A 25,222-nucleotide genomic window follows, 5' to 3' on the forward strand; every position below is an offset into this window, starting at 1 on the left:
TGAGTCCAGATACAAAAATATTACTGCATGAAAAACTAACCTCTACAATTCTCAGCCAGATGAACCTCTAGCCCTCCATCCACAGAAGGGATTTAGTTAGTGAGTGAAGATATTTAGCAGTATTTTCTAAACAAGGCCACCTGATCAGGAGACCCCTTTGATATCATTGGCTTTTAATAGATAGTTGTAAAGTTAATTAATTTGGGGGTGAGGGGTCCATTGCAACCCATTACCAATGTCTGTGACTGAGGCTAGGTCTACACTACCCGCCTGAATCGGCGGGTAGAAATCGACCTCTCGGGGATCGAATCATCGCGTCTCGTCAGGACGCGACAATCGATCCCCAAATCGACGCTCTTACTCCACCAGCGGAGATGGGAGTAAGCGCCGTCGACGGGAAGCCGCGGAGGTCGATTTTGCCACCGTCCTTACAGCGGGGTAAGTCGGCTGCGATACGTCGAATTCAGCTACGCTATTCGCGTACCCCCCCGTAGTGAAGACGTAGCCTCAGACTTTTGTCTCGAGGTTGTTGTTTCGAATCAAATTGAGACAGAAATTCTTATGAGTTGCTTTGAGCCCAGAAGTTGCTTCTGTGAAATGGAGTTGGGTAGGTCTTAGTCAAATTCTTAATGGACAAGTGTCTCCATCCAAACTAGCTTTTTTGGCATTTCCAATGGAGACACCAAGGATCAAATGGGACATAAAGACCAGACTTGCCTCTCAGAACTTTTAGGCAAACGTCCATTAAGGGAAAAGATAAGGCAACCCTAAGCTACTTCTCGCTTGTCAATGAAGCCCAAGTCAAAGCCAGGCTTGTGTGTCTTTCACCAGGATTTTATGAATTGGTGCAGATGAACTACGATTTAGTCTCTCATGTTCTGTCACATGGGTTTATAGCAACTCAGCCATGATTTCCTTTTCTGCTGCAACCTTAGCTAACAGCTCCGCCCACTAGCCAAAGCTCTAGTTTTGATGTTGAGGGAGGTCAGAAAATGGTTTGCATGGCATGGTGATGGGCCAGTGAACTTTTATAAAGATGGCAGGATTTGCTGTTTTGGAAACAGGATGTTCTTTCAGGCCAACCATATTTGCTGTCCAATAGGTCCAACCTTTCAATTTCACAACAGTACAAAAGCTGCCGCACAGTCCAGATCGCTGAATAGGGATGGACGTGTTCTTTCCTTTTATTCATGCAGTTTATGAACCATCATGTTTTCCAGGCAAACCAAAAGGCCATGGCCATTCCTACAGGACATTATTTAGAAGGTCTTTTGCAGACTCAGTTCCTTGGCAATTTACTACATTTCTCGTTTCAAGACACCCTAGAGGAATAGGCTACAAACCCCACTCTGTGTGGAGAGATGTCGTAAAAGCTTTACAGGCTCAGTAGCTGGAATGGGATTTTGTGTGTGTCCTTCACGAAATCTACAACATGGCAACCCCTCAGAAATAACAGCAAATTTAAAAAGTCAAATGGCAAGACAGTTCAAGCACAAGTCGCATCTAGGAATGTCTAGTCTTCAAAACACGCCATTGGGCTCAAAACAATCTCTCACCCAGCAGGTGAGGTTAGATAGAGCTGGCATGGTGAAGACCTAAGCCAACATCCTACTAAATGTTTGACCCTCCTGCCAGGCAATTACAAGTTGCAGATGGCAGCATGGTACCCCCACTTACAGAGGATTAGAAATCCAAGAGACGGACACTGAAGCCTTCTGGCTCCCCACAGACTGGTTTAAATTGGAAGAGACTGCTCCGATTGTCTTTTGCTTCCATCAGCGCTCAAATGGCCCAAGACTCAGAACAGGAGATGGTGAAGAGATGGTTTTAGCTCTGTGTTTGCTAGAGGATCGGCAGTTCAGTGAAGATAATCATTAATCATTTTAATTTTGCTTAATCCCTCTTGGCTTTATTCCCTCTCCTGAGGAGGACAGCCCCCTCAGTTGTCAGAATTATGTACTTCTGTGGCCTTGTGGGGGGAGGAATAACTCAGTGGTTTGAGCATTAGCCTGCTAAACATAGGGTTGTGAGTTCAATCCTTCAGGGGACCACTTAGGGAACTAGGGTAAAAATCTGTCTGGGGATTGGTCCTGCTTTGAGCAGGGGATTGGACTAGATGACCTCCTGAGGTCCCTTCCAACCCTGATATTCTATTCTCATTTACACTAACTGAGCAGTGGTATCAAAGATGACACAAAGTACAGGACAATGGAGAATCAGGCACCAAATAATTTATATACTCTGTTTCCTGGCATCTACTTTCAGTTCATCAGGCACCATCAGCCCACCCTGAAAGAGTTACCAGGTGATTGGAAACATGGTCTTCACATAATGCACTAAAGAAAGCAACTCAATGGAAGGAAAAACCTTGATTTATCCAGATGGACAAAAAGAGGCAGCCCAGAGCTAAGTTCACTGAGCTGTGCAAGAACCTCCAGACTCCATGACCACAACACACATGAAACACCTAGGTCATGAGCTAAACTGTAGCATTGGGCATACACCTCACATGCTTTTGTTCCAAAGCATGGGCTTCTGCTCAACAAGCTACAGGCACAACCAGATGTGAAACTCATGAACACTCCAGCCAGTAGAGGGCAGAGTTGTGCACAGGACGGCTTCTCATATTATTCCAACATACCCTCTAAGGGCTGACTCATACAGTGCTTGTTCTGTTTTCACACAGTGCTTTCTCAGGAGAAACTTCCATTGTTCTGAAGGGGAGTTTTGGCCGAGTAAGGGCCAGACTGACCCATTTACTCTCGTTGAGTAGTATTGGTTGAAGCCACTGACTGATTCTTGGTGTAACTGAATGTGAGTAAAGGTATCAGAAGTTACAGCTAGTTAAAAGAACCCACAAAGACATTTTTCCCCTAAATTTTTGAAATTTCCAAATTTACATTATTTCAGTCATCTCTCATCAGAAAACAAGAGAATGCATTTTTACAAACATTTCATCCCATTTTTCCCCCCAATATTTTTTTAAATCGAAAATTGTTGCCAAAATTTTGAAATTCTAATTTCCATCAATGCTATCAAAACCTGCCCCAAGAATGGACTGTGTAAGGATTACAAGATCTGGCTCTTAAAAAAGTAAGAACTCCAGGAAGACGAGATGGGACAAAGTGGAGGAACAGTGAAAAATGACACCATCTCTCAGGAACAAAGATGAAACAAGTTTATAGGGGGCCTACAAACCCACGCACACAGAGCAGAGACGATAGGGGATTACCCACATAGAACGCACCTTCTGCCTTTCAAGAATCACAAGGAAGGGGAAGAGCAACATCTCTATGTATTTCAGAGAGGAGGTAGATTAAACAGTGAAGAGCTCAGATTGCATGGCTGTTGATGGGAAGGAAGGGAGCAGGGAGCCAGCTGGAAACAAGAGCAAAACTTTTGGACACGAGATTGAAGAGAAACCTGAATGGTCTCAATGCTGCAGATCATTTTTCAACATGGCTACGCCGACAAATAAGACATCCCAGAGCAAACATCAGGGAGGAGTGCAAGCTGGCACAGATAAAAAGGAGGACAACTGTCCCCCCTTGGAACCGTCCTAGAATTGAACTCCAGACAAGGTTATTTTTCTTTTTGTGGTTCTGAAGCCCTTAGGTATTTCCCCCCCTTGCATCCAGTATCTGACCCGAACTAGACATGGTGACAGAGCAAGGAAGGATAATCTTGCGGTGCTAGTGGTGGCCACCAGAAACGCCAGAGAAGAACGAGCTTTTTCACCAGATTATCAACCCAATTTGTACGGGCTCAAATTCAGCCCCTCATTGCAGTTGGGCACCAAAGATGAATTTGGCCCATAATCCAACTGCGATATCTCCAAAGCTGATCCCAACGCTCAATTTTGGAGGCTCCTTCTCCTTTACCCCTTTGCAAGATACCATAGGCTCCATCCAAAGCGCACCTTCCACTGACTTCATTTGTTATTGTATCAGGCCCTATAGACTCCACCATCAGTTCTCTGCAACTCTTGCTTTCAGCACAGGTAGGATTTGAATAGGATTCAACAACAATACAGTATGATTCACTTTAAAACCAGACAAATTCCATTTTTTATGTTCTTAATTCTTACATGCAATTCTGTTCATGCATATGAACACTCAAAGGGAAAAAATTACTTATCATTACATACTATTTGTGTTGGAAATGATCAAGAATAGATTTCCCTCCCCATCTCCAGGTAATTTTTGGTCATGTTTAGCAACTGACAGCAGGTTCTGGTCATTAAATCCAGTGACAAATTTACATTTATTTATTATACACGTTGTCTTTACAAATAAATTAATTTCATAGCTCTTGTTAATTACTTGAACTTTGCTAAATGATTTCCAAACACGTTATTCATCTCGAGCTGTCTTCAGCAAACACGAGTAAATAATGAATCACCCCAGTAAGGAAACGTTGCTAAGTAATTTCTTTCTTTGAGTGACACAGTCACAAGGGTCGAGCGTCCACTTGGTAGGTTTTAAGCACAACACACGTCCATTGGGGATTGGAGGGGGGCAGATTGAAAGGGTCCATGCAAGGGTTGGAAAGCCAGAGCCAGCATACTTAATGCATCTCTCTCGAATTGGGATTACACATCGGCAGCTCGGCTGAATGGGATGCTAAATAACTCAAGTGTACAATGCTGACGGCTGACTGACAATAACTTCCGCTTCTTCCAATTCCCTCCAGAGGCTATGCCAGCATCTATGGCTAAGATGCAAGCAGTGAGCGCTTCAGACTGACCCAGATTTCTGCAATGTTGGCTTGCTCTCAGCGCCAGACTTTCACTCAGTCCATCCGTTTTTCCTTGCAAGATTACTTAATTTCTGCATAGTATTTATAAAAAAAAAAAAGCCCCACAACCAAACCGATTCACCCTTTGGAGACCTGACATTTCAATAGCTGCCATTCGGTGGTAAATTGCTAAGAATATTTGGACTTATTCTAACCACACAAAACAAAAACAAACATCAAAAATAAATATTGTCACCTTCCAACATTTGCCTCATTTATACCTGAAATGGGGAGTACAGTTCCTTCAGAGCCCTGGGGCGGGGGCGCCCTCTTGGTCACCACAATCCCCATCCCAGGTTCTGATCTGAAGCCCAGCAAAGTCAATGGGAGGCTTTCCATGGGCTTGGTCAGGCTTTGGATCAGGTCTTAACCTGAGAGGTGGTGCAAAGGCAGGTACAGGACACTTGAGGTGGAGTCAAGATACCAGCTGCTCTTCTCAGGGTCCCCCCACCAGACTCCATCAAGATAGGAGCTTTGGGAATGCCTTCTTAAGCCCCGAGAGGAGCAGTGGATTCAGTAGTCCATCTCTGGTGGTATGGATATGTCTCTGAATCACCAGTCAGCAAGCTTCTCTTTCTGACTATGTTTTGACTGCAGCCAGATGATTCCTATATGAGGCCAACACGATTCACATACCGGAAGCACTTCCAAAATGTACTATTATGGGCCAGATCGAGGCTTGAGAAACCACAGCTCGCCTCGGGGCATTGGGAGCCCAAGAAGGAATTTAGCCTGCCTCAGCCAGATTTCCCCCTGCGAGGCTCTGAGGAATGGCACACTGGAATGGCAGCTCTGTCATTATCACCTCGTGGCTCTAAATCATGGCATCTACAGAGACACAAAGCAATAAGCTCAGCTGGTGTGAAATGGCTTGAAGGAAGCTATGCCAATTTTCAGCAACCAAAGGTCTAACCCCTGGATTTTACCACTTGACTGCTGCTTAGCAGGCAAGTCAGATAAAAGTACCAGTGTGGGGGAACATCACCACCACCTACTTCCATGGTGACAGCAGGACATCGACAGAATCCACCAGCAAGGGAAATGGTAGATTGTGAAAATATATCCCTGATCCCTTTTCCCTGCCATTCACCCAGACTCTATCTTTACAGTTTTCCCTTTTTGGCCCATCACTGTGATGTCCGGATACTCGTTCTCAATAGGTAGTTTCAATGACCTCAGTGGAGCTACAACCGTACAACCATTTCCACCAGCTGAGGATATGGCCCACCCTACGTGTGCGTGTGTGTTCTTGATGGTCAAACCACAAAAAGTCTGGCAAGTTCGGCAGTGCACCCAGAAGTCTGGAATTCCGAAGTACCCAAATGCCTTGGCTCTGTAAAACTGGCCTGTACATCTCATGAGAACAGGCTGTCTCATCCAGCTCCCACTCCTTCCTGCTCCCGGCTGAGATAGGAATACTGCTACAACAGTCCCGCAGGATAGTTTGGCCTGCCCAGACCCAACAGGAAGCAGGAAATGCAGAGGTGAGAACGAAAAATAATTTAAAGATTTTAAGTCAATTTTCCTGAAATTCCAAAAAGAAAAGAAAGACAAGGTTTGAGTTGGCTTTACGGATGCACACACACACACCCAGGCAGCTGCAAACTTTCCTTTCCATCTCGACCCACTTAGAAGCAGACAGAATGGGCTTCTTTCTAAGATTGGACAAGCTAATGCATTACATTCCGATACTTGCATTTTAATCCTAGGATTGTACTGGCCTCTCGCTTGTCGCTTGGGCTCTGGGTAGGAGAACGGGAAGCCCATTCGGCACTCGCATCCAGTAGCTGGGAGTCATTTATCACAAAAGCACGCTGCATCATCAAGGAATCAGAATTAAGGCCCCTCCGGCAGGGAACTTGCACACAATGACCCCCAGGGGTTGGGTTTTATAACGAAGGGGCAAAACCATCAAACCAGAGCTGTCCGTGCTGTGTTCTTGAACTGGCAGACATGGCCAGTGGGACTCAGCCAGTCTGGTGTGGGTGATTGTAGGGCAGCTAGACTTCTTTAAAACGAATGAGAAAACCAAACCCAACCAAGCAGTGATGGCAACACCCTGGAGTAGCTTGCACCACTGAAAGAAAATGGTGTGTCACATTCCTCACCAGACTGTCTCGTTTCACTTGGTTGAATTCCCTGCATCTTTGTGCTGTGGACACTCTCTGAGAGGCGAAACTACAGAGTATCATTTGTACATCCCCTTGTAAACTCTGAATATCCCCGTTGTTCAACAGGTCACAAGGACCGTGGGTCTGGAGAAGACTGCCTTCATTCACACCTTGAAGACTAGACCACTACGTAAATGTGTGTGATCAACAGCTGGCCACATCTGTGGTCCACTTTTCCCATATAACTTGACCTCTTGTTCTACAGAACAGAGAAACTGTATGAAAACCCTTGGCATCTGATTTGTGGCCTGGCATTCTTTTGCCCACTAAACGCTCTCTGGGAAATGTCTTCTTCTTCTTTCTTTACATCACTGTCTCTCTTTCTTCTTCAACAAGTACCGTGGGTCTGTCTCCGTCATAAAGTCCAGAGCCGTTCAGGTACTCCTCTTCTTTGTTGTACTGCTCTGGCCCAGAAGAAGGCATGGAGTTTTCAGAAATTGAGCCATTTTTGACATAGCCTGGCAAATTTCGGTGTCCGTTGAGGGCACCCGGTACAAGTCTCGTATTGAGATGTAGGGCTAGGGCCCCTCTGGTGGTTACATTAGTGATGCTGGTATGGGAGACCATGGGTCCATAGCTATAGGTCGTGCTCCCACTTCGTGCTTTCCTTTTAAAGTCAAGGGCTAAAGTCCACCTGCTCCATGACTTCTTTATTTCGGCTTGAACCTGAAGAGATGGAGAGAAAAGAGAGGGAAGATCGTGAGTGAGGAATGAAGGGAAGAATGGTGTGGGATGACGCTGGCAACTGGGCTACAGAAGGAGGTAGTGTTGATAGAGATACCTGCCTGTGGGATTAATAGGAGTAATGGGATTCAAATGGGGACAAAGGGATTGTTATGCTGGATATCATGAACCACCCCTTAGTGGCAGGATAAATGAGACTGTGGAATGGTCTGCTGAGGACAATGGCGGAAGTCCCATTGCTTGCACCATTTACCACTCGACTGGGCCAAGTGGCAGCCTGGGATGGACTAGAAGGCCTGTTGGGTCTTTCCCATCTCTCAGCTGGTATAAATGGGCACAGCTCCCCTGACTTCAACGGACTCTGGATTGACTTCAGTGGACATAGATTCATTTACACCACCTAAGGATCTGGCCCTATTATGTGTCCCTAACTGATTGGCGCTCTCTCTCCTTCACTTTATCGCTTTCTCCTGGTGGAAGATGCGTGACCTTCCCCTCCAGATTTCCCTTCCCAGCTGCCTATTCGGAGTCCTCTTTGAGCCGTAAGCAACCAAACCACTGCCTGCTAGGTAAAACTCTGAAAGGCTCGGTCCCAAAGGAAGCCACCATGTCTTACCGCAAACTCTTTAAAAAAGTATAGCAAACTTCCGGTATATTGGGATCATTCAAACCGTTTGTTCTCCATATGCAGTCTATCCCCCCCCAAAAAAACCCTGGCCAATCAACCAACCAGCCAACAACACCCAGCCCATAATTTAGAGCCAGCGTTGGTAACACACAGTGTAGTAATCAGTGGTCCCGTCTGACCTTAGAATCTCTTAATCTTGAGTGAATGTTTTTACCATGCCACATGGCAGTTGCTATCAGGCCATGATGAATGTTTTTCCATTAGGCTTTCTTAGCTAGGCCACTAGTTTTGTTCTTTGCCTCGTGTCCCGTTGCAGCGTTAGTATTTAAATCAAACACTTGTTCTGGACTAATATGGAGATTTAGGATGACAGAAAGTCATTATCCAGATTGGAACGTGGCCAGGACGCCTGGGTTAATACCTCTACTCTCCAGAAAAAAATGCCCTTGGATTCTGAATGGCTACAAGTTGGCACGGCCTGGGTTTTATACTCTCTCCAAAGAGCAGCAATGTCAACAGCAAAACTGGAGTGAAGATCTACAAGAAGAACGAGCGATCTGCAAAATATGCCTTATTGCGAGAGATTGCGGGAGCTCAATCTATAGGTAGCGTAGCAAAGAGAATGTGAAGAGGCAAGTTAATCATGGTCCGTTAAGTACTGACAAAGGGAGAAGGTATCAGGTAGCAGAAGGCTCTTTAATCTAGCAAAACAAGATCTAATGGCTGGAAGGTGAATCAGCGGTGTTCAAACTGGAAACAATATGCCCATTTTTGACACAGACTGTAATTAACCGTTGGAATAGCTCACCAAGGGATGGGGTGGATTCTTGTCATTTGGAGTTTTTCCATTGAAACTGGATGTCTTTCGAAATGATTACGCTCTATTTCCAACACAAACTACTGGGCTTGATGTAAGAATCGCTGAGTAAGGTTCACTGGCCTGTGTTATGCTGCAGATGATCATAGTGGTCTGTTCTGGCCTCAATCCCTATGCATTTTACCAGAGAGTAAAATGGTAGCCTGGTGAATCAACTCCACCTGAGCTCTCCCTGCTGCTCCAAGAAGAACTACAAACAACAGTCCCCCAGAATGGGCACTGCTGATGATGCAGGAAAAGAGTGTGAGTTACCAGAAGGTTTAGAGGCTGGTGAAGTAACTCAACATTAACAAGTAGTGGGCTACGTTTCACAGGCAAGATAATAATGGCACTTACATAGCCCTGTGTAGAGAGCAGCAGAGCTTCTCCCAGAAGAAGCCGTGGGAAGACTGGGCCCAGGCAGACATCTCACCTTGTCCAAGAAGGACAAGAAGCAATGGGCTTAAACTGCAGCAAGGGCGGTTTAGGTTGGACGTTAGGAAAAACCACCTGACTGTCAGGGTTGTTAAGCACTAGAACAAATTGCCTAGGGAGGTTGTGGAATCTTTGTCACTGCAGGGTTTTTAAGAACAGGCTAGACAAACGCCTGTCAGGGATGGTCTAGTTATTATGTAGCCCTGCCTTGAATGCAGTGGACTGGACTAGAAGACCTCTCAAGAGCCCTTTCAGTCCTACACGTCTATGATTCTAAGAGTGCCCTCTTTGCTCCAGTCATTCAGATGGACTCAACTGTCATCCCAATGTACCATCCCCACTGTGCTAAAAGAGTGGGGGCTCGGCCTCCCTGCCTCCAAGAATCTGCAAGCGGGGAGGAAGCGAGCAGATCTGGAGTTCCCCAAAAGCACAGGGATTGCTGCTGTGAGAGGCTCTTCCATATGGGCTGCCAATAATCTTCCCCTAAATGGCTCAGATGGTATGCGCCTGATTCTCCACCATCTTGTCCTTGGTGCTCTCATTTACCCTGGTGCAGAGGGGGACATAAAACATTACCAGATCAGAGCAGTCATGTTTTATACCCAGTTTGAACCGATTCTCGTTTGGTAGCATTTTAGATCCACTTCACCCAGGGGGAAATGACTAAGTAAGGTGCAAAGCAGTGGAGACATTTCTATACCTAGGGTCTAATTCTCTGCTTGCCTAACTCCAGTGACCTCAGTAGAGTTAACCCCAGTGGGACTAGCTGACTGTAGATATTTGGACTCTATTTATAACGAAAGAGGATCATTAAGAACCAAAGACACTCACCTCTCCATTGCAAAAACAGTATATGATGGCAACAAAAAATCCCTGGAAAGAAGATGAAACAACACATTAGCATTTATCCTGCTGCAGCTCAATGTCTATTCACTGAAACCGTGGCCCAAATCCACATAGTTTCACTGATGGCAATGGAGCAACACCAGTTTACCCCAGCTAAAAACCAGCGCAAACTAGGAAAACTCCTGTTGTCTAGCAGCCTACAAGAAACGGGTGACAATGACTGTCCTCCAGGCTAGCGGCTAACCAGCGTTTAAAGCATCCTGGCTGGCTGGCTGGCACATCTGTCCTAGGCTGCGTTAGAAAATGCACATTTGTTTCCTGTTGCAGATGTCCTGTAAAGGCTTTGGAAGAGCAGCTGCTCACCACTGTCCCAGGTCATTTTCCTGCCCTGGGAAAATTTTCAAGCTTTCAGAAATGTGCCTGTTTCGCATCAGGACAAACCCGAGACCTTTAGAATTTTTTTGCAGAAAACCCCAGAGCTCTCAGAAGATCCCATAGCTCATGTGATGAGGGCACTTAGCATGGAGGTAGAAGTCCCACGTTCAAACCCTTACTCTGAACCAGGCAGAGCAGGGACTTGCACCCCAGTCTGCTATGTCCCAGGTGAGCGGCCTAATCGCTGCGTCTATGGAGTACTCTGGGGTGGGGCTCTCTCACACTCGCTTGTTGGAGATGTTCCACTTTGTATAAATAAATATTCGGGGGGAAGTGGGGAGAGACTGACTGTATAGTCCAGTGTCAGGGCAGACATAGAATCATAGAATATCAGAGTTGGAAGGGACCTCAGGAGGTCATCTAGTCCAACCCCCTGCTCAAAGCAGGACCAATCCCCAACTAAATCATCCCAGCCAGGGCTTTGTCAAGCCTGACCTTAAAAACCTCTAAGGAAGGAGATTCCACCACCTCCCTAGGTAACCCATTCCAGTGCTTCACCACGCTCCTAGTGAAAAAGTTTTTCCTAATATCCAACCTAAACCTCCCCCACTGCAACTTGAGACCATTACTCCTTGTTCTGTCATCTGCTACCACTGAGAACAGTCTACATCCATTCTCTTTGGAACCCCCTTTCAGGTAGTTGAAAGCAGCTATCAAATCCCCCCTCATTCTTCTCTTCTGCAGACTAAATAATCCCAGTTCCCTCGGCCTCTCCTCATAAGTCATGTGCTCCAGCCCCCTAAACATTTTTGTTGCCCTCCACTGGACTCTTTCCAATTTTTCCACATCCTTCTTGTAGTGTGGGGCCCAAAACTGGACAGTCAGTTGGGATGTGGGAAATTCAGGATCAGATGAGATGAGAAGCCAGTTCTGGGACCCAGTCATGCATTCCCTTTGCACCCAAATGGGAGTTCTGGGTGTGCAAAGAATGCAGGGCCAGGTCCTCCCATGTCAGGTCCAGTCTGAATCTGCACCTCCCCGCACTTTGGATCCAGAGTTTGTCTGAGCCCAGCTCTAATTTGCCAGCTTCATGTCAGCCACGCTAGTCAGTCACTTAAGATTTTAAACTGTTGGTCAGTAGGTTGTCCTTAAGGGAGGGCTGTGCAGTGTGCATGCAACACAATGTTCATCAGATGGCTGCACTCATTTTGGCTAAAAGATCCCAGTCCTGCACTCAGATCCGCATTATACCCCTGCTTATCATCGACTTCAGTGGGGTGCTGCGGTTCATGTCAGCGGATCCGTTTGTAGGACTAGGACAAGCTACTTTGAGGCCAGCTGGCTTAAATCCATGCAGCTCTCTTGACCTATCCCTGCTGAGGATGTAACCTGGATCTCAAGGGATTTGGGTGGACAAATGATCGTAAAACGATTACATTTTTTGCCTGACACATTGTCCCAAAGTACCCTAACACGGTTTGCAAATACATAATACCGCCAGCACCAAAGTACATCCATTAAGTCTTGGGAGTGTAACTTGGCACCGATTAAAAATCCTTTCTCCCAAAACAGAACACATTTGATGTCCACGTTCCGTCCCACCGAATACCACTACTTTGTCCTTAAAATGCCTAGAAAGCTTAACAGGGTACAGTACCTGGAAAGAGTTGAACAGCATTTCATAGTGCATTTGAACTTGCCAAAGAATCCCTGACACCTCTGTATATGGCAAAGCCATGAAAACTATATAGTGAACTCCAAACAGAGGCATAAGGACAAGGGTAGATTTCAGCAGCTTCCTGTAGGAACAGGAGAAGGAGAGAAACACATGGAGAAAGTCATGAGTCTGAATTATCCTCTGGGTCTCCTTAGGGTCTGGATTGAGGCAAGGTGGTGAAATGGTGCTGGGGCCGGGGGGGCTGAGGGGGGGGGAGGGGAGCTTGCACCGCTGCTGCCCATGATGTGCCCGATTGTGGATATCCAGTCTCCAGGCCCATCAAGCCAGTACCTTCCACCAGCAGTAAAAATCCCTGTAAACGAAGGATGGTGCTGCTCCATATCTTGGGCCAGCCTGCCTGTGCTCAGAGGGGACAAGGAGGGAGACTTCCAAGACCGTGCCACGCTTGCTTCCCGTGGGCACTGGCATCCTTGACGGGGGATGGAATGGAGGAGATCAGCAGATGCGGACCTCGGCTAGCTGGGGGCACTGGAGAGAGAATGCCACGCCATCCTATGGAATGGGGCAGCTCATCTGCTGTCACCTTGTGTTTCCCTGGGGTGTAATGTGCGCTGGAGGCCCCCTAGATGGAGGTGCAACTCCACCTCAGCAGGAGCCTGTGCGCCTTAGCTACAACCCAGACCCTAACGTTTGGCTGGGTTCATCCCTCGAATCCCTAAGGGAACAGACACTGCCTGGAAATGATGCCGATCCAGGGATCGAAACCACTGCCAATGGTGACGGCAATTGCCAAATGGAGGCAATTAGCAAGGGGGCAGCGTTGCCAGGAGGCCCGGTGCTTTCGCTGGCCGCCGACTGACAATCTCTGCAGGGATTAAAAAATAAAAAGTGCTGAGCCCGTCCAAGCCATAATTAATAGCAAGCCTCTCCGAGCGAGAAATAAACAAACAGATCAGTCACGGCTGTGACATGGCAGCAAAACAAACCTTTGCATTTTGAAGCCAAATTCCAGCCCCACTTCCAATGAAACATAGAATCGTAGGACTGGAAGGGACCTCGAGAGCTCATCTAGTCCAGTCCCCTGCACTCACGGCAGGACTAAGTATTATCTCATTTTTGGATACTCTTCTGGGAGCAAGCTGGTAGAGGCGACCTGGGAATCCTGCTTTTCAGTGATACCAAACTGAATTATTTTGCTCTCTCTCCTCTGGATGTTGTGTGCTGAATCATTTGAACTTGAGCCTACAAACGCCCTGGGAGTTCTCTAGCTGCGGAGGTCTCTCAGCTATTTACTTTCACAGTCAAACTTTGACTATGTTGCAAATATGCTTCATTGTCAAGGGGAAAGGAATGGAAAAAAAACAAAAACCCAAACAGACAAGAAAACCCAAGACGGAACTCCAAACTTCCTGTGAATAGTTAGGAATCTTTATTCACTTGAGCAATTGCAGGTCAAGGTTGCGAAAACAAGGGAGGGGAAAAGTATAAAAAGGAAGGATGGGATTTTACGGTACAGCCAGGGCCTTTTGCTTTATGCAGTTGGTTCAAAGTCAACCTAGGGCAGTCGCCAGGGCCGGCTTTAGAAACTGCGGGGCCCAATTCGAATACCCGGCGGCGGTCCGGGTCTTCGGCGGCACTTTGGTGGTGAGGGGTCCTTCACTCACTCCGGGTCTTCTGCGGCACTGAAGGACCCCCCGCCGCCGAAGTGCCGACGAAGACCCGGACTGCTGCCGGATGAGTAAAAAAATTAAAAAGGCGCCTAAGGCGCGGGGCCCTCTTAGGCACAGGGCCCGATTCCGGGGAATCGGGGGAATCGGCCTAAAGCCGGCCCTGGCAGTAGCGATCGAAAATCATTAGTATTAATTATTTGGGTCATCACGGTAAAATACGGAGGCGCTACGGTAGTGAGATCGGGACCCTATTGTGCTAGGCTTTGTGCAAACATAACATAACAGACAGCCCCTGAACTCTAAATAGACAAGGCAGACAAAGAACAGAACTTCCCCAGCGTCACACGGTAGAGCCAGGACTAGAGCTGAGGTGTCCTGAGTAGCAGCCCAGGGCCCTAGTCACTGGACCAGACACTCCTACTACCCAACAGCTGTTGGTGGTCTCCTCAACAGATGGTGTATGTGTCCACATCACAAATACCACTGTCATCGTTAGCCCGCGATGGCCATGCCAGCAGACAGGCCATGAGCCAAACTGACCTTGGAGGCTGAACTCACCTCAGCCTATCAGCTGGTCCCTCCAGGCTAGGATCTACCCTCCTTAAGGGAGCACTGAGAGGAGGCTTGCAATGCCCCAGTCCGCCATGCGCTGCTGCTCCACCGGAACTCTGCTGGCTCGGTGGAAGGCAGAAGGAGCATGGCAGTGACTGAGGCTGCATGTGCGTTGTCCCTGCTCTGCAAGGGATTAGGAGACTTTGATCTCCCAGGCTGTCAAGCCCATCCTGTGCGTCTCGCTGTCTCGTGCCGGAAGGGAAAGGGGACTCTCACCTGTACTGTTGTCTCGTATCGCACCTCCCTGCGTTGGTCTCCCGTAGCTTGGTTGCTAGGACTCGGATAATATTGATAAAAAGAATAAAATTTACCTGGAAAAGAGAAATATTTTTTTTTTTAAATCACAAAACCAAAACCTGCGGCGCTACCGGATCGAGATGGCGCCTTTCCCCAGGGCCCCGTCCTCCCAGATGTTTCCAGAGAGCATCCTCAGCTCCTACTGGAGGAGGTGACGGTACACAGCTCCTTCACAACCAGCTCAGCAATTTAGCAAGCTCAGGCCAACTGTGTCTGAGCTGAGTGCTCTCTGCTTGATCTTGTGCCACGGAGATAAGGAAGGGCCACCTCTTTTATTCTGGTCCCTAGCAGACCTCATCTCGTCCAGCTTTGTTATTGTCTCATGGTGGTAACAGGCATGTGTGACAAGCTCTATATAGGCACTTCAGGTAAAATTCACGCCGGAGCAAAGAGCCCAAGCAACGGCCACAGCCCTATTTAAAAACCACGTGACTAGCGGGAATTTTTCAACGGAAAATGCTGATTCGTCCAAACCAAAACTTTTCCTGGAAACGTATCGGTTTGAATGAAGGTTTCCCAGCTGCAGGATGGAACTTTTGGTCAAAACCAGAGAGAAAACCAAAACCATCTCCCAGAATAGCCAATAGCTAGCCCCTCACCTGGGAGATAGAAGACCCAGGTTCAAGCCCCTCCTCCACATTGGGATGAGCATGGAGGCAAAACCCCCTCCCACTCCTAAGCACGAGGCTATAGAGTCAATTACTCTCTTTGTCCCAGTGAACATGTAGTTATTTACAGACAGTAGAACAGCTCCAATAGGAGAGAATGAAAGAAAGCCTGACTCCAGAGCCCAGCAGGGTAGGGCACTTGCCTGGGGTATGGAAGACCCATGTTTTGGAAGTTCTCTTCTTCACCCCAATGACGACAAAAGATTTCAAAACCTGGGAATTGTTCACAAAGTGGAATTTTTGTTTTCCGGCCAGCCCTACTTCAGTGAGCTTTGATGGCGCATTGAGGTGAATTTTGTCTTTCCACCATGCTCGTCACTAGGGCCCGATCAAATTCACGGTCCATTTTGGTCAATTTCACGGTCAGAGGATTTTTAAAATCGTAAATTTAATGATTTCAACTCTTTAAATCTGAAATTTCATGGTGTTGTAATTGTAGGGGTCCTGACCCAAAAAAGGAGTTGTGTGTGTGTGTATGTGGAGGGGGGTTGCGGTACTGCTACCCTTACTTCTGCGCTGCTGCTGGCGGCAGCGCTGCCTTCAGAGCTGGGCAGCTGGAGAGCATCAGCTGCTTGCCCGGAGCCCAGCTCTGAAGGCAGAGCCGCCACCAGCAGCAGCGCAGAAGTAAGGATGGCCTGGTATGGTATTGCCACCCTTACTTCTGCGCTGCTGCTGACGGGGCGCTGCCTTCAGAGCTGGGTGCCCGGCCAACATCTGCCGCTCTCCAGCCACCCAGCTCTGAAGGCAGCGCAGAAGTAAGAGTGGCAATACTGTGACACCCCTAAAATAACCTTCTGACCCCCCTGCAACTCCCTTTTGGGTCAGGACCCCCAATTTGAGAAACACTGGTCTCCCCCGTGAAATCTGCACAGTATAGGGTAAAAGCACACAAAAGACCAGATTTCACAGTGGGAGACCAGATTTCACGGTCCATGACGCGTTTTTCATGGCCGTGAATTTGGTAGGGCCCTACTCATCACTGAGCAACTGAGTGCCTCAAAATGGCTGAAAGAACAGAACCTTTCAAACAGGTGATTGAAATTCAGCCAGAAGTCTGAATGACTCTCCCTCCCCCCCACCAGTCAGGTGCCTCTAAATCAGGATCAAGGCCTGTTGGCAGGACAAGGTGGGATGGGGGCAGCTTGCACGGCCTCTGCCCTTGCTGGACCTGCTCTGTGCATAGGGGATTTTAGTCTCTGTGGCTGTCAACCCAGCATCTTTCAACAGCCTTTAAAGCAAGTTCAAAGATAGATCACGAGAAATGCGGTGAGAAGGAAAAGCAATAGGGAAAGGGACAAAGTATCTTCATGGGCTAGGGCTCTGTGTGAAACTGGTCTACATTTTCCTGCAGAGTTTATTACTTGGGCCTAGGGGCCTCAGCGGAGATCAGGGCCCCCCTGTGCTAGGGGCTGTACAAAGGCAGTCTCTGCCCTGAAGAATGTGAAATCTAAATAGACATGAAAGACTACAGAGGGAGGAACGGGAGTCTTATTACTGCCATTTTAAAGATGGATACATGAGGCGCAGGGAGGTAACTGGCAAATCTTGGCCCCATTGACTTCAACGGAGCCAGGATTTCACTCTTAAGTGACGGACCCAAGGTCACACAGAAAGTCTGGGCAGAGGCAGGAATTTCACTCAGAAATCTTGACTCCTAGCTTTGCCACAAGGCCATCCTTTCTCTCCAGCTAACAATGGCTGAGCCATTGGACCGTTTGTTTCTTTGCAGTCCTTCATCAGACCTTGTATTTCCTGATTGCTACTGTATTGCCACAGAACCCGTGATCCCAATCTGAAGGAAACAAGGAAGGAAATTCCTCTTGTTTTCCCTGAAACACCAGCAAAGCTTTGAAGGAAATGCGAACAACTGAATGACTTCCAAGTTACCAGTGCAGTGGAGGGACTTTAAGCCCCTAACACCCAGAACTGTCTGAGAGCTCATCCAGAAAATGCAAAACTTTGTCCAGAAACAGATGACAAGCCAGTGCGGGGACTGAAAAAGCAGCCATGTGTGCAATAGGAACCCACAGAGACTAACCGGAAACAACCCACAGAATATGTTTGCACGATAAACAGTTGCATTTGTAAATAGCCCTGTAGAACCTCATGAAGAAGCATTCCCTTTACCAGGACAAACTTCTATTCGGCTCTTTGTCGTCTACTAATCGGGCTTTAAATTAAATGCACTGGGGTTGCTGGCAATCAACCACTTGAACTATCTGAACTGTGTCTTCCGTCCTACAGTTTTATTTCAAATGATCATTGTGTGGTCTTGGCACTTTGTTCCTTCCAATGCACAGAAGGAACCACCAGAGCCAGTTGGAGAATTTCCGTCGACACAAAATTTTAACAAAATAAAAAATAATTTCCTGGATCAACTCTACTAATTACATGTATTAGCCCATTTACTGCAGAAGGTTCCAATGCAGAAGGCCTGATTCTCCTCTCACCCACACTGCTCTATCCCGTGATTTGTAAGTCAGAAGAATCAAGGCCATTCGGCCTGATTCAAAGCTCTCTGAAGTCAGTGGAAAGACTCTTGAATTCAAGATGCTGGAAACACCTTGAGGACAAGTGCTCAGCACTGTCTGAAAATCAGGTCCCTTTATGACGTGTCAAGTCAGACGCCCGCAAAGTTGAGCCCCCACCCCAAAATCACTGGTCACTTGCAAATCCTGACCTATGTGTTTATTTTATTAACAAGTTTGGGATCACAGGCTGAGTTTCTCTCTTCCATCCCCCTCGCCAGCCCAAATCAAATCCGGTACTCACCACAATAGCTACCAGGAGGGGCACCTGAAATATCCATTGTAAATTGCTGGCACTCAAGTCCCAACACCTAGGAAGAGATTGGCAACACATCAGTAAATCCTCATCTGCCCAGGCAAATAGCCCCAATGTCTGAAAACGGGAACCCTTCAATGTCCTATGCATGTGCGGAACCAACCCAACCCCAACCCCAACCCCAACCCAAGCCATCCCTTCCCCATCCCATCAGCAATGATCGGCATCGAAACGGGCCTCCTCTTAACCCTACCGTCTGCTTTTAAAAGCCAATTTTAAATGTATTTTAAATCTTAGGCCCAGATCCTCAAAGGTATTTAGCGCTTAAGCTGCATTGAAATCTGTGGAAGTTGGGCATTACTCTTGGCAGATTTCAGGGACTTGCTCTTTTAGCATTGCGAAGGCTTGTGTCCAATCCTCTTTGAACTGGAATTCTGCACCCCAGTCTGTAATGGCCAGGGTGCAGCAAGCCGTATTGGGATTCATAGAATCATAGACTATCAGGGTTGGAAGGGACCTCAGGAGGTCATCTAGTCCAACCCCCTGCTCAAAGCAGGACCAATTCCCAACTAAATCATCCCAGCCAGGGCTTTGTCAAGCCTGACCTTAAAAACCTCTAGGGAAGGAGATTCCACCACCTCCAGTGCTTCACCACCCTCCTAGTGAAAAAGTTTTTTCTAATATCCAACCTAAACCTCCCCCACTGCAACTTGAGACCATTATTCCTTGTTCTGTCATCAGGTATCACTGAGAACAGTCTAGATCCATCCTCTTTGGAACCCCCTTTCAGGTAGTTGAAAGCAGCTATCAAATCCCCCTCATTCTTCTCTTCTGCAGACTAAACAATCCCAGTTCCCTCAGCCTCTCCTCATAAGTCATGTGTTCCAGCCCCCTAATCATTTTTGTTGCCCTCTGCTGGACTTTTTGCAATTTTTCCACATCCTTCTTGTAGTGTGGGGCCCAAAACTGGACACAGTACTCCAGATGAGGCCTCACCAATGTCGAATAGAGGGGAATGATCACGTCCCTCGATCTGCTGGCAATGCTCCTACTTATACAGCCCCAAATGCCGTTAGCCTTCTTGGCAACAAGGGCACACTGTTGACTCATATCCAGCTTCTCGTCCACTGTAACTCCTAGGTCCTTTTCTTCGTTTCCTTAGGCCTGGCCTACACACAGAAGTTGCACCGATCTAACTAAAGGCGGGATTTTAAACCAGTACAAAGCCCTGTGTGGACATACTTAAACTGGTTTAAAACTGGTTCCATCAGTTTAGCTCGTGCTTGCAAATTTACCAACACTAGTCATTAATTACACAGGCTTCAATTAAAGTTAAGAGTGTCCACAGAGGGCTTGAACTCAATTGGCTTTAAAAATCATACCTATAGTTAATGCTTTGTGTGTAGACGAGGCCCAAGTGAATGCTGCGGTGGTAGAAGGTGCTGTCCTGGCTGCCCTGCAGGATGAAGCGCTCTGTTGAGAACAACTGCATGTATCTCCTCATGCTGCTCTGCCAATGAGTCTCAACCCTACTCTGCAGGAGGTTCAATCTCCTGGCCTAGCCAATCCTTGGCCTCTCTGCTTTGGCTGCCCATAAGGGGAGGGGGCATTGATTGAGGTGGTGGGTTTTCTGATGTGGTCACCTCTCTGCTGGGAACTGGACAGAGGCCTCCAAAGATATTTTATATAGGCCACTGAGTGAGCCCGTCCGATGGTAATCATGGCTTCACACCGCCGCTGCTGTGGACTGGATGTGCTCCAGCAATCAAGAAATGAAAGGGTCTGTAGCCCTCTGCTGGCACCACACCACAGCAGTGGTTTTCACGTCCGGGGCCAGCGTCTGTTCCGTGCGGATGTTTGAGGAGAGCAAATAAAAGGGGTGGTGACAGCCCCGACAGGAGCGGAAGATTTTTACACGGTCAAGGTGACGAGGGATATGTTGTCCTCTAATGAGCTGAGTGGTGATCTAAGTCACATGCACTGGGGCGTGCAGTTAGGTTACCCTTTGCTCGTAGGATAGGAACGTACTTGTAGCATGGTTTCAGATATGGATGTATATCATGCATGCAAACTATGCTGCACAGCACGATATCAGGTTCGGTTCCATTTTAAAACAAGGAGCTACTGGGAGGGGCGGGGGGGGAGGGGAAGCTACAGCCCCCCCCCACACCCAGTGCCCGGAGAGGCTTTGACTGAAAAGGTGGCAAATTTCAGAAGTTAGCGTTAAGTATGTTCAGCTTATGCTGAAATTGGCAGTGGGTTTGGGGGTGAGGGGGCTGAGCGTAGAGTAGCTGCCTTGTGCTATTTCAACTGGCTAGTGTGTTAGACCAACACCTGTCCAGGATAATCTAGGTATGCCTAATCCGCAGCAATGGGGGGATGGGTAAAATGACCTCTCAAGGTCCTTTTCAAAAGGTTTCAATGTCTGTAGAGCAGTGGTGGGCAACCTGCGGCCCGCAGGCCGCACCCAGCCCATCAGGGTAATCCGCTGGTGAGCCGCCAGACAGTTTGTTTACATTTGCAGGGCTGCCCGCAGCTCCCGGTGATCGTGGTTCGCCGTTCCTGGCCAATCGGAGCTGCGGAAAGTGGCATGGGCCACAGGGACGTGCTGGCCGCCGCTTCCTGCAGCTCCCGTTGGCCGGAAAAGGTGAACCGCGGCCACTGGGAGCTGCGCGAAGCCATGCAAATGTAAACAAACTGTCTGGCAGCCCGCCAGCGGATTACCCTGATGGGCCGCTGGTTGCCCACTGCTGCTGTAGAGGAAGGAGAAAAAGTACTAAATACGATGAAGAATGGTAAAGCAACTGGTGAAGATAAGTGCTGATATGTTCAATGCAGCTGGAGATATTGGAATCAAGTGGCTTCACAGGTTACTACATGTTTGCTGAGATCAACCTGGGATATCCGATGAGTGGAGAACAAGATTGACTGTGCCTCTTTGGAGGGGTAAAGGTGATCCAAATACCTATCGGGGCATCACCCTGTTAAGACAGCCTCTTAAAGTCCTTGAGAGAGTTTTGGAGGTCAGGTTGAGGTGCGAGGTGGAGGAAAACATAGGAGAGGAGCAACATGGCTTTGGGAAGGGAAGGAGTACTATAGACATAGTATTTGCATTGAGATGTAAGTTTGACAGCATGGTAAATGGAGGGCATAACTGCTATGTAGCATTTATTGAGCTTGAGAAAGCATCCAACAAACAAGAGGAAGTACTTTTTCACACTCTCTACAACTAATCTGTGGAACTCATTGCCATGGGATGTTGTGAGGGCCAAAAGTATAACTGGGTTCAAAAAAGAACTGGATAAGTTCATAGAGGATAGGTCCATCAATGGCTATTAGTCAAGATGGTCAGGGAAATAACCCCATGCTTGGGGTGACCCTAAACCTCTGATTACCAGAAGCTTGGAGGTGAAGATGGGGTGGACCACTCCATAATTGCTCTGTTCTGTACATTCCCCCTGAAGCTCTGATATAGGCCACTGTTGGAGACAGGATATTGGGCAAGGTGGACCATGGCGTGACCTGATATGGCGGCTCTTATGACTCAGTTCTTCGGGGGTTGGTGTTTGGAGTATTGAGATGGGTGGGAGGGGAACTTCAAGAAGTGGAGATGATAGAGGAACTGTACTGAGGGTCAAGAGCTAAGTGGGTAACAAACATGGAATTTCAGAGATTTTTGAGGTGACAGGGGCATTGAGACAAGGTAGTGTGCGGAGTCCACTTCTCTTCATCCTCATTATGGAGTTAATTAGTCAGAGAACCAAGCCTGTTGAGACACAGAGTAAACTAATGTATGCTGATAATCTGGCCCATTTGGCTGACAGCAAAGAGGGAGTGGTAAATATGGTATCAGAATGGGTTGAAGCCCCACCCAACCAAATCTGTGGTTGAAGGTAAACACATAGAAAACGGAAGTTGTGCAAGTAGGGGAAGTGGAAGAACATCTGTTGATTAAAGTTTCTGGAGAGAAGCTGAATCAGAAGAAAGAAGTTGTACGCTTGGGAAATACATATAGTGCTATTGGAGAGATAAAGATCTGGGGAACTGAACAGAAGAGCTCAGTGTGCGTGGGCGGCAGTGAAAAAGATGGCAGGAATATTGTGGGACCGGCAATTAAGTAACAAACTGAAAGGAAAAGTGTGCGCTGCCTGTGTTTGTCCCTGCCTTTTTTTATTAATGGAGATAGCCTATCTCCTAGAAGTGGAAGGGACCTTGTAAGGTCATCAAGTCCAGCCCCCTGCCTTCACTAGCAGGACTAAGTACTGATTTTGCCCCAGATCCCTAAGTGGCCCCCTCAAGGATTGAACTCTCGGTTTGGTAGGCCAGTGCTTAAAGCACTGAGCTACCCCTCCCCCCTTAAAGGCAGAAAGCTCCACGAACCACCAGGGCCTTAGACATGTAGATCAAATCATAGAATATCAGGGTTGGAAGGTCATCTAGTCCAACCCACTGCTTAAAGCAGGACCAATCCCCAGACACATTTTTGCCCCAGATCCCTAAATGGCCATCTCAAGGATTGAACTCACCACCCTGAGTTTAGCAGGCTAATACTCAAACCACTGAGCTATCCCCCCCTGCTCTATAGTTTGGAAACTGTAGGTCTTCTGAAGATGGAAGAGAGATAGTAGAAAGTAATATGCTGAAGAGAACAGCGAGCAAGTGGAGGGTAGAGAGTGTTCATGGAAGAAATTAGGGATAAAGTATATTTGGGACTCTCAGTGAGATAGTCTGGAGAGCATACATTTGATGGAGGCTGGATGTTTGATAAGAATGTGAGGCAAACAACTAGCAAAGAAAGCATGGGAGGAATGGGACAGTGAGAAAGGACATGGAAGAACAAGGATATGATGGAAAGACTGTCAAGAGAAGTTTGAAAATGAAAAGATTGTAACTCCAAGACCTATGAACCCATGCCATGGACTGGAACGAGTGGTGAAGAATCATGGGTGCCTCCACTCATGTGTAAAGGGAAAAAGTGAAGGAAGTGCAGTGCTGACCTCTGTTGGATGGGATTGGAACTACTCAGATGTGTGTCATAAGCCCTGTCCTGTACAAGCGAATGGGTGATTCTCTTTTAGCTCATGTGGTAGAGGGATGCTTGTGGAGTGCAACACCAACAGTCGGTGGGGGATCGAACCTGGGACCTCTGGAGATAAATGCACGAGCCTCAAGCCACATGGTGATTAGCTAAGGTGTAGCAAGCATATTAATTTCTAAGTGGTCTTGGTGCCACTAGAAGGGACAGAACACCACACCCAGGAGATGTGTGGGTTACATGAGAATCACAATTCTATCCCTGAGCTTGATGCAGACTTCCAAGCGGTCCCAATGTGCCAGCTGTGAAGTGGTAGGTGACCACAAATTGGTTAAATTATTTAAAACTAAAGACGAGCCAGGAGAGTTACAACAGAACTACAGAATTTCATCCCCTGCTTGGTGCATTTCCTGCCTTCATTTTAAGATTGCTTCAGATCTGCAGCCTTATCTAGTCTTTTCCCCCCCAGGGTCTGTAATTCATCCACAAACCTCTCGGTTCCAAAAACACAGCAAAGACATAACACAAGAACAGGAGAAAAACAACACAGAATCCAACCAAGACTTACTCTGTGTCTGCTAGATTGGCCCTCACACTGGCCCACACTGTGACAATTACAGCAGGGAGTCCTGAAAACAAGAAAGTACTCATCAGTAAATACAATGTATAGCAAACTCAGTCCATTGCAAGCCAACTGCCGAGAGCTAGAGCTGGTGTGAGGGAAATTATTTAGAGGACTCCCCCATGGTTCAAGTATAGTTTGGAGCCTAAGGGCTCAATCCTGGTTTCACCTCCAACTTCAGGGAACCACAGGTCTGGAATCAGACATAGACCCATATTCCATGTCTTGGTTCTATCCAGAACACCAAATATGAATACCTCAGAGTTCTGGGGAAATTTGGATCCAGACACACAAATGACTCAGGACTATTATGATTTATATTACAGTAGCAATGATCTTACTAGAGGTCTTAACTGAGATTGTGATTCCATTGTGTTGGGCACTGTACGTACCTATATGAAGAGACAGCCCCTGCCCCAGAGAACTCACAAACTAACTTGGCAAGAAGGAGAAATGGCAGGAGATGAGTGACCTTGCAGCAGGACAAGGATGGGACCAGAACTCTGGATTTTTAACCCACTGGAGCACATTACCTCTCTGGATAGAAAGCATCCTAACTTTTACATACCCATCACACACATATCCAAGATGGCTGCCGGCAATCCCCTCAGACAGTGACAACCTCTCTACCTTCCACTGCTTCTGAGGCTCTGGAGACCTTCTCAAAAGTTTGGGAAGCCAGTAGGTTTCCAAGTAGGGCAGATCAGTTTGGATATTCATTTTTGTTTATAACCCTGTGGCACCAGAGTCAGATGGGATTGGGGAGAGCACTCGTGCTGCCATTTTGGGTTACAGGTCATCTGGAGGCACTAGGCTATACGGTTCACATAACCGTCTCACTGCTGCCAGTTAAAACTGGATTCAGCAGAAATCCTATGGGAGAGACCATCTTCGTGATAGTTCCAGGCTGATCTCCAAACCCTGGAGATAAGTAGAGCTAGCTGAAAACTTTCCAGTGGAACAGTTTCAAGTTGGAACATGCTGATTCGACAAAAAAAATGAAACGTATTGCAGGAACATATTGAAGTGATCAAAACTTCTTTCCACATTAGTGTTTTGACTTT

At 47.3% G+C, this 25,222-nt stretch overlaps 1 protein-coding gene across 1 annotated transcript in view; it reads right to left on the reverse strand.

The window, feature by feature from the left end:
* Positions 1-2,099: 2,099 nt before the first annotated feature.
* PTH1R (parathyroid hormone 1 receptor) overlaps positions 2,100-25,222 on the reverse strand; it is a 175,081-nt gene continuing 151,958 nt past the window's right edge. The window contains exons 9-14 of the mRNA XM_026652120.2: positions 24,105-24,165; positions 18,490-18,556; positions 14,969-15,063; positions 12,450-12,591; positions 10,403-10,444; positions 2,100-7,634 (exon numbers count right to left, since the gene is read on the reverse strand). Of these exons, the coding sequence (XP_026507905.1) occupies positions 7,272-7,634; positions 10,403-10,444; positions 12,450-12,591; positions 14,969-15,063; positions 18,490-18,556; positions 24,105-24,165 (770 nt within the window). The 3' untranslated portion in view covers positions 2,100-7,271. The remainder of the gene's footprint in view (positions 7,635-10,402; positions 10,445-12,449; positions 12,592-14,968; positions 15,064-18,489; positions 18,557-24,104; positions 24,166-25,222) is intronic.

Source organism: Terrapene carolina, unplaced genomic scaffold (genome assembly GCF_002925995.2).
Source record: "Terrapene carolina triunguis isolate 2854851 unplaced genomic scaffold, T_m_triunguis-2.0 Scaffold111, whole genome shotgun sequence".
In the NCBI taxonomy this organism is placed as follows: domain Eukaryota; kingdom Metazoa; phylum Chordata; order Testudines; family Emydidae; genus Terrapene; species Terrapene triunguis.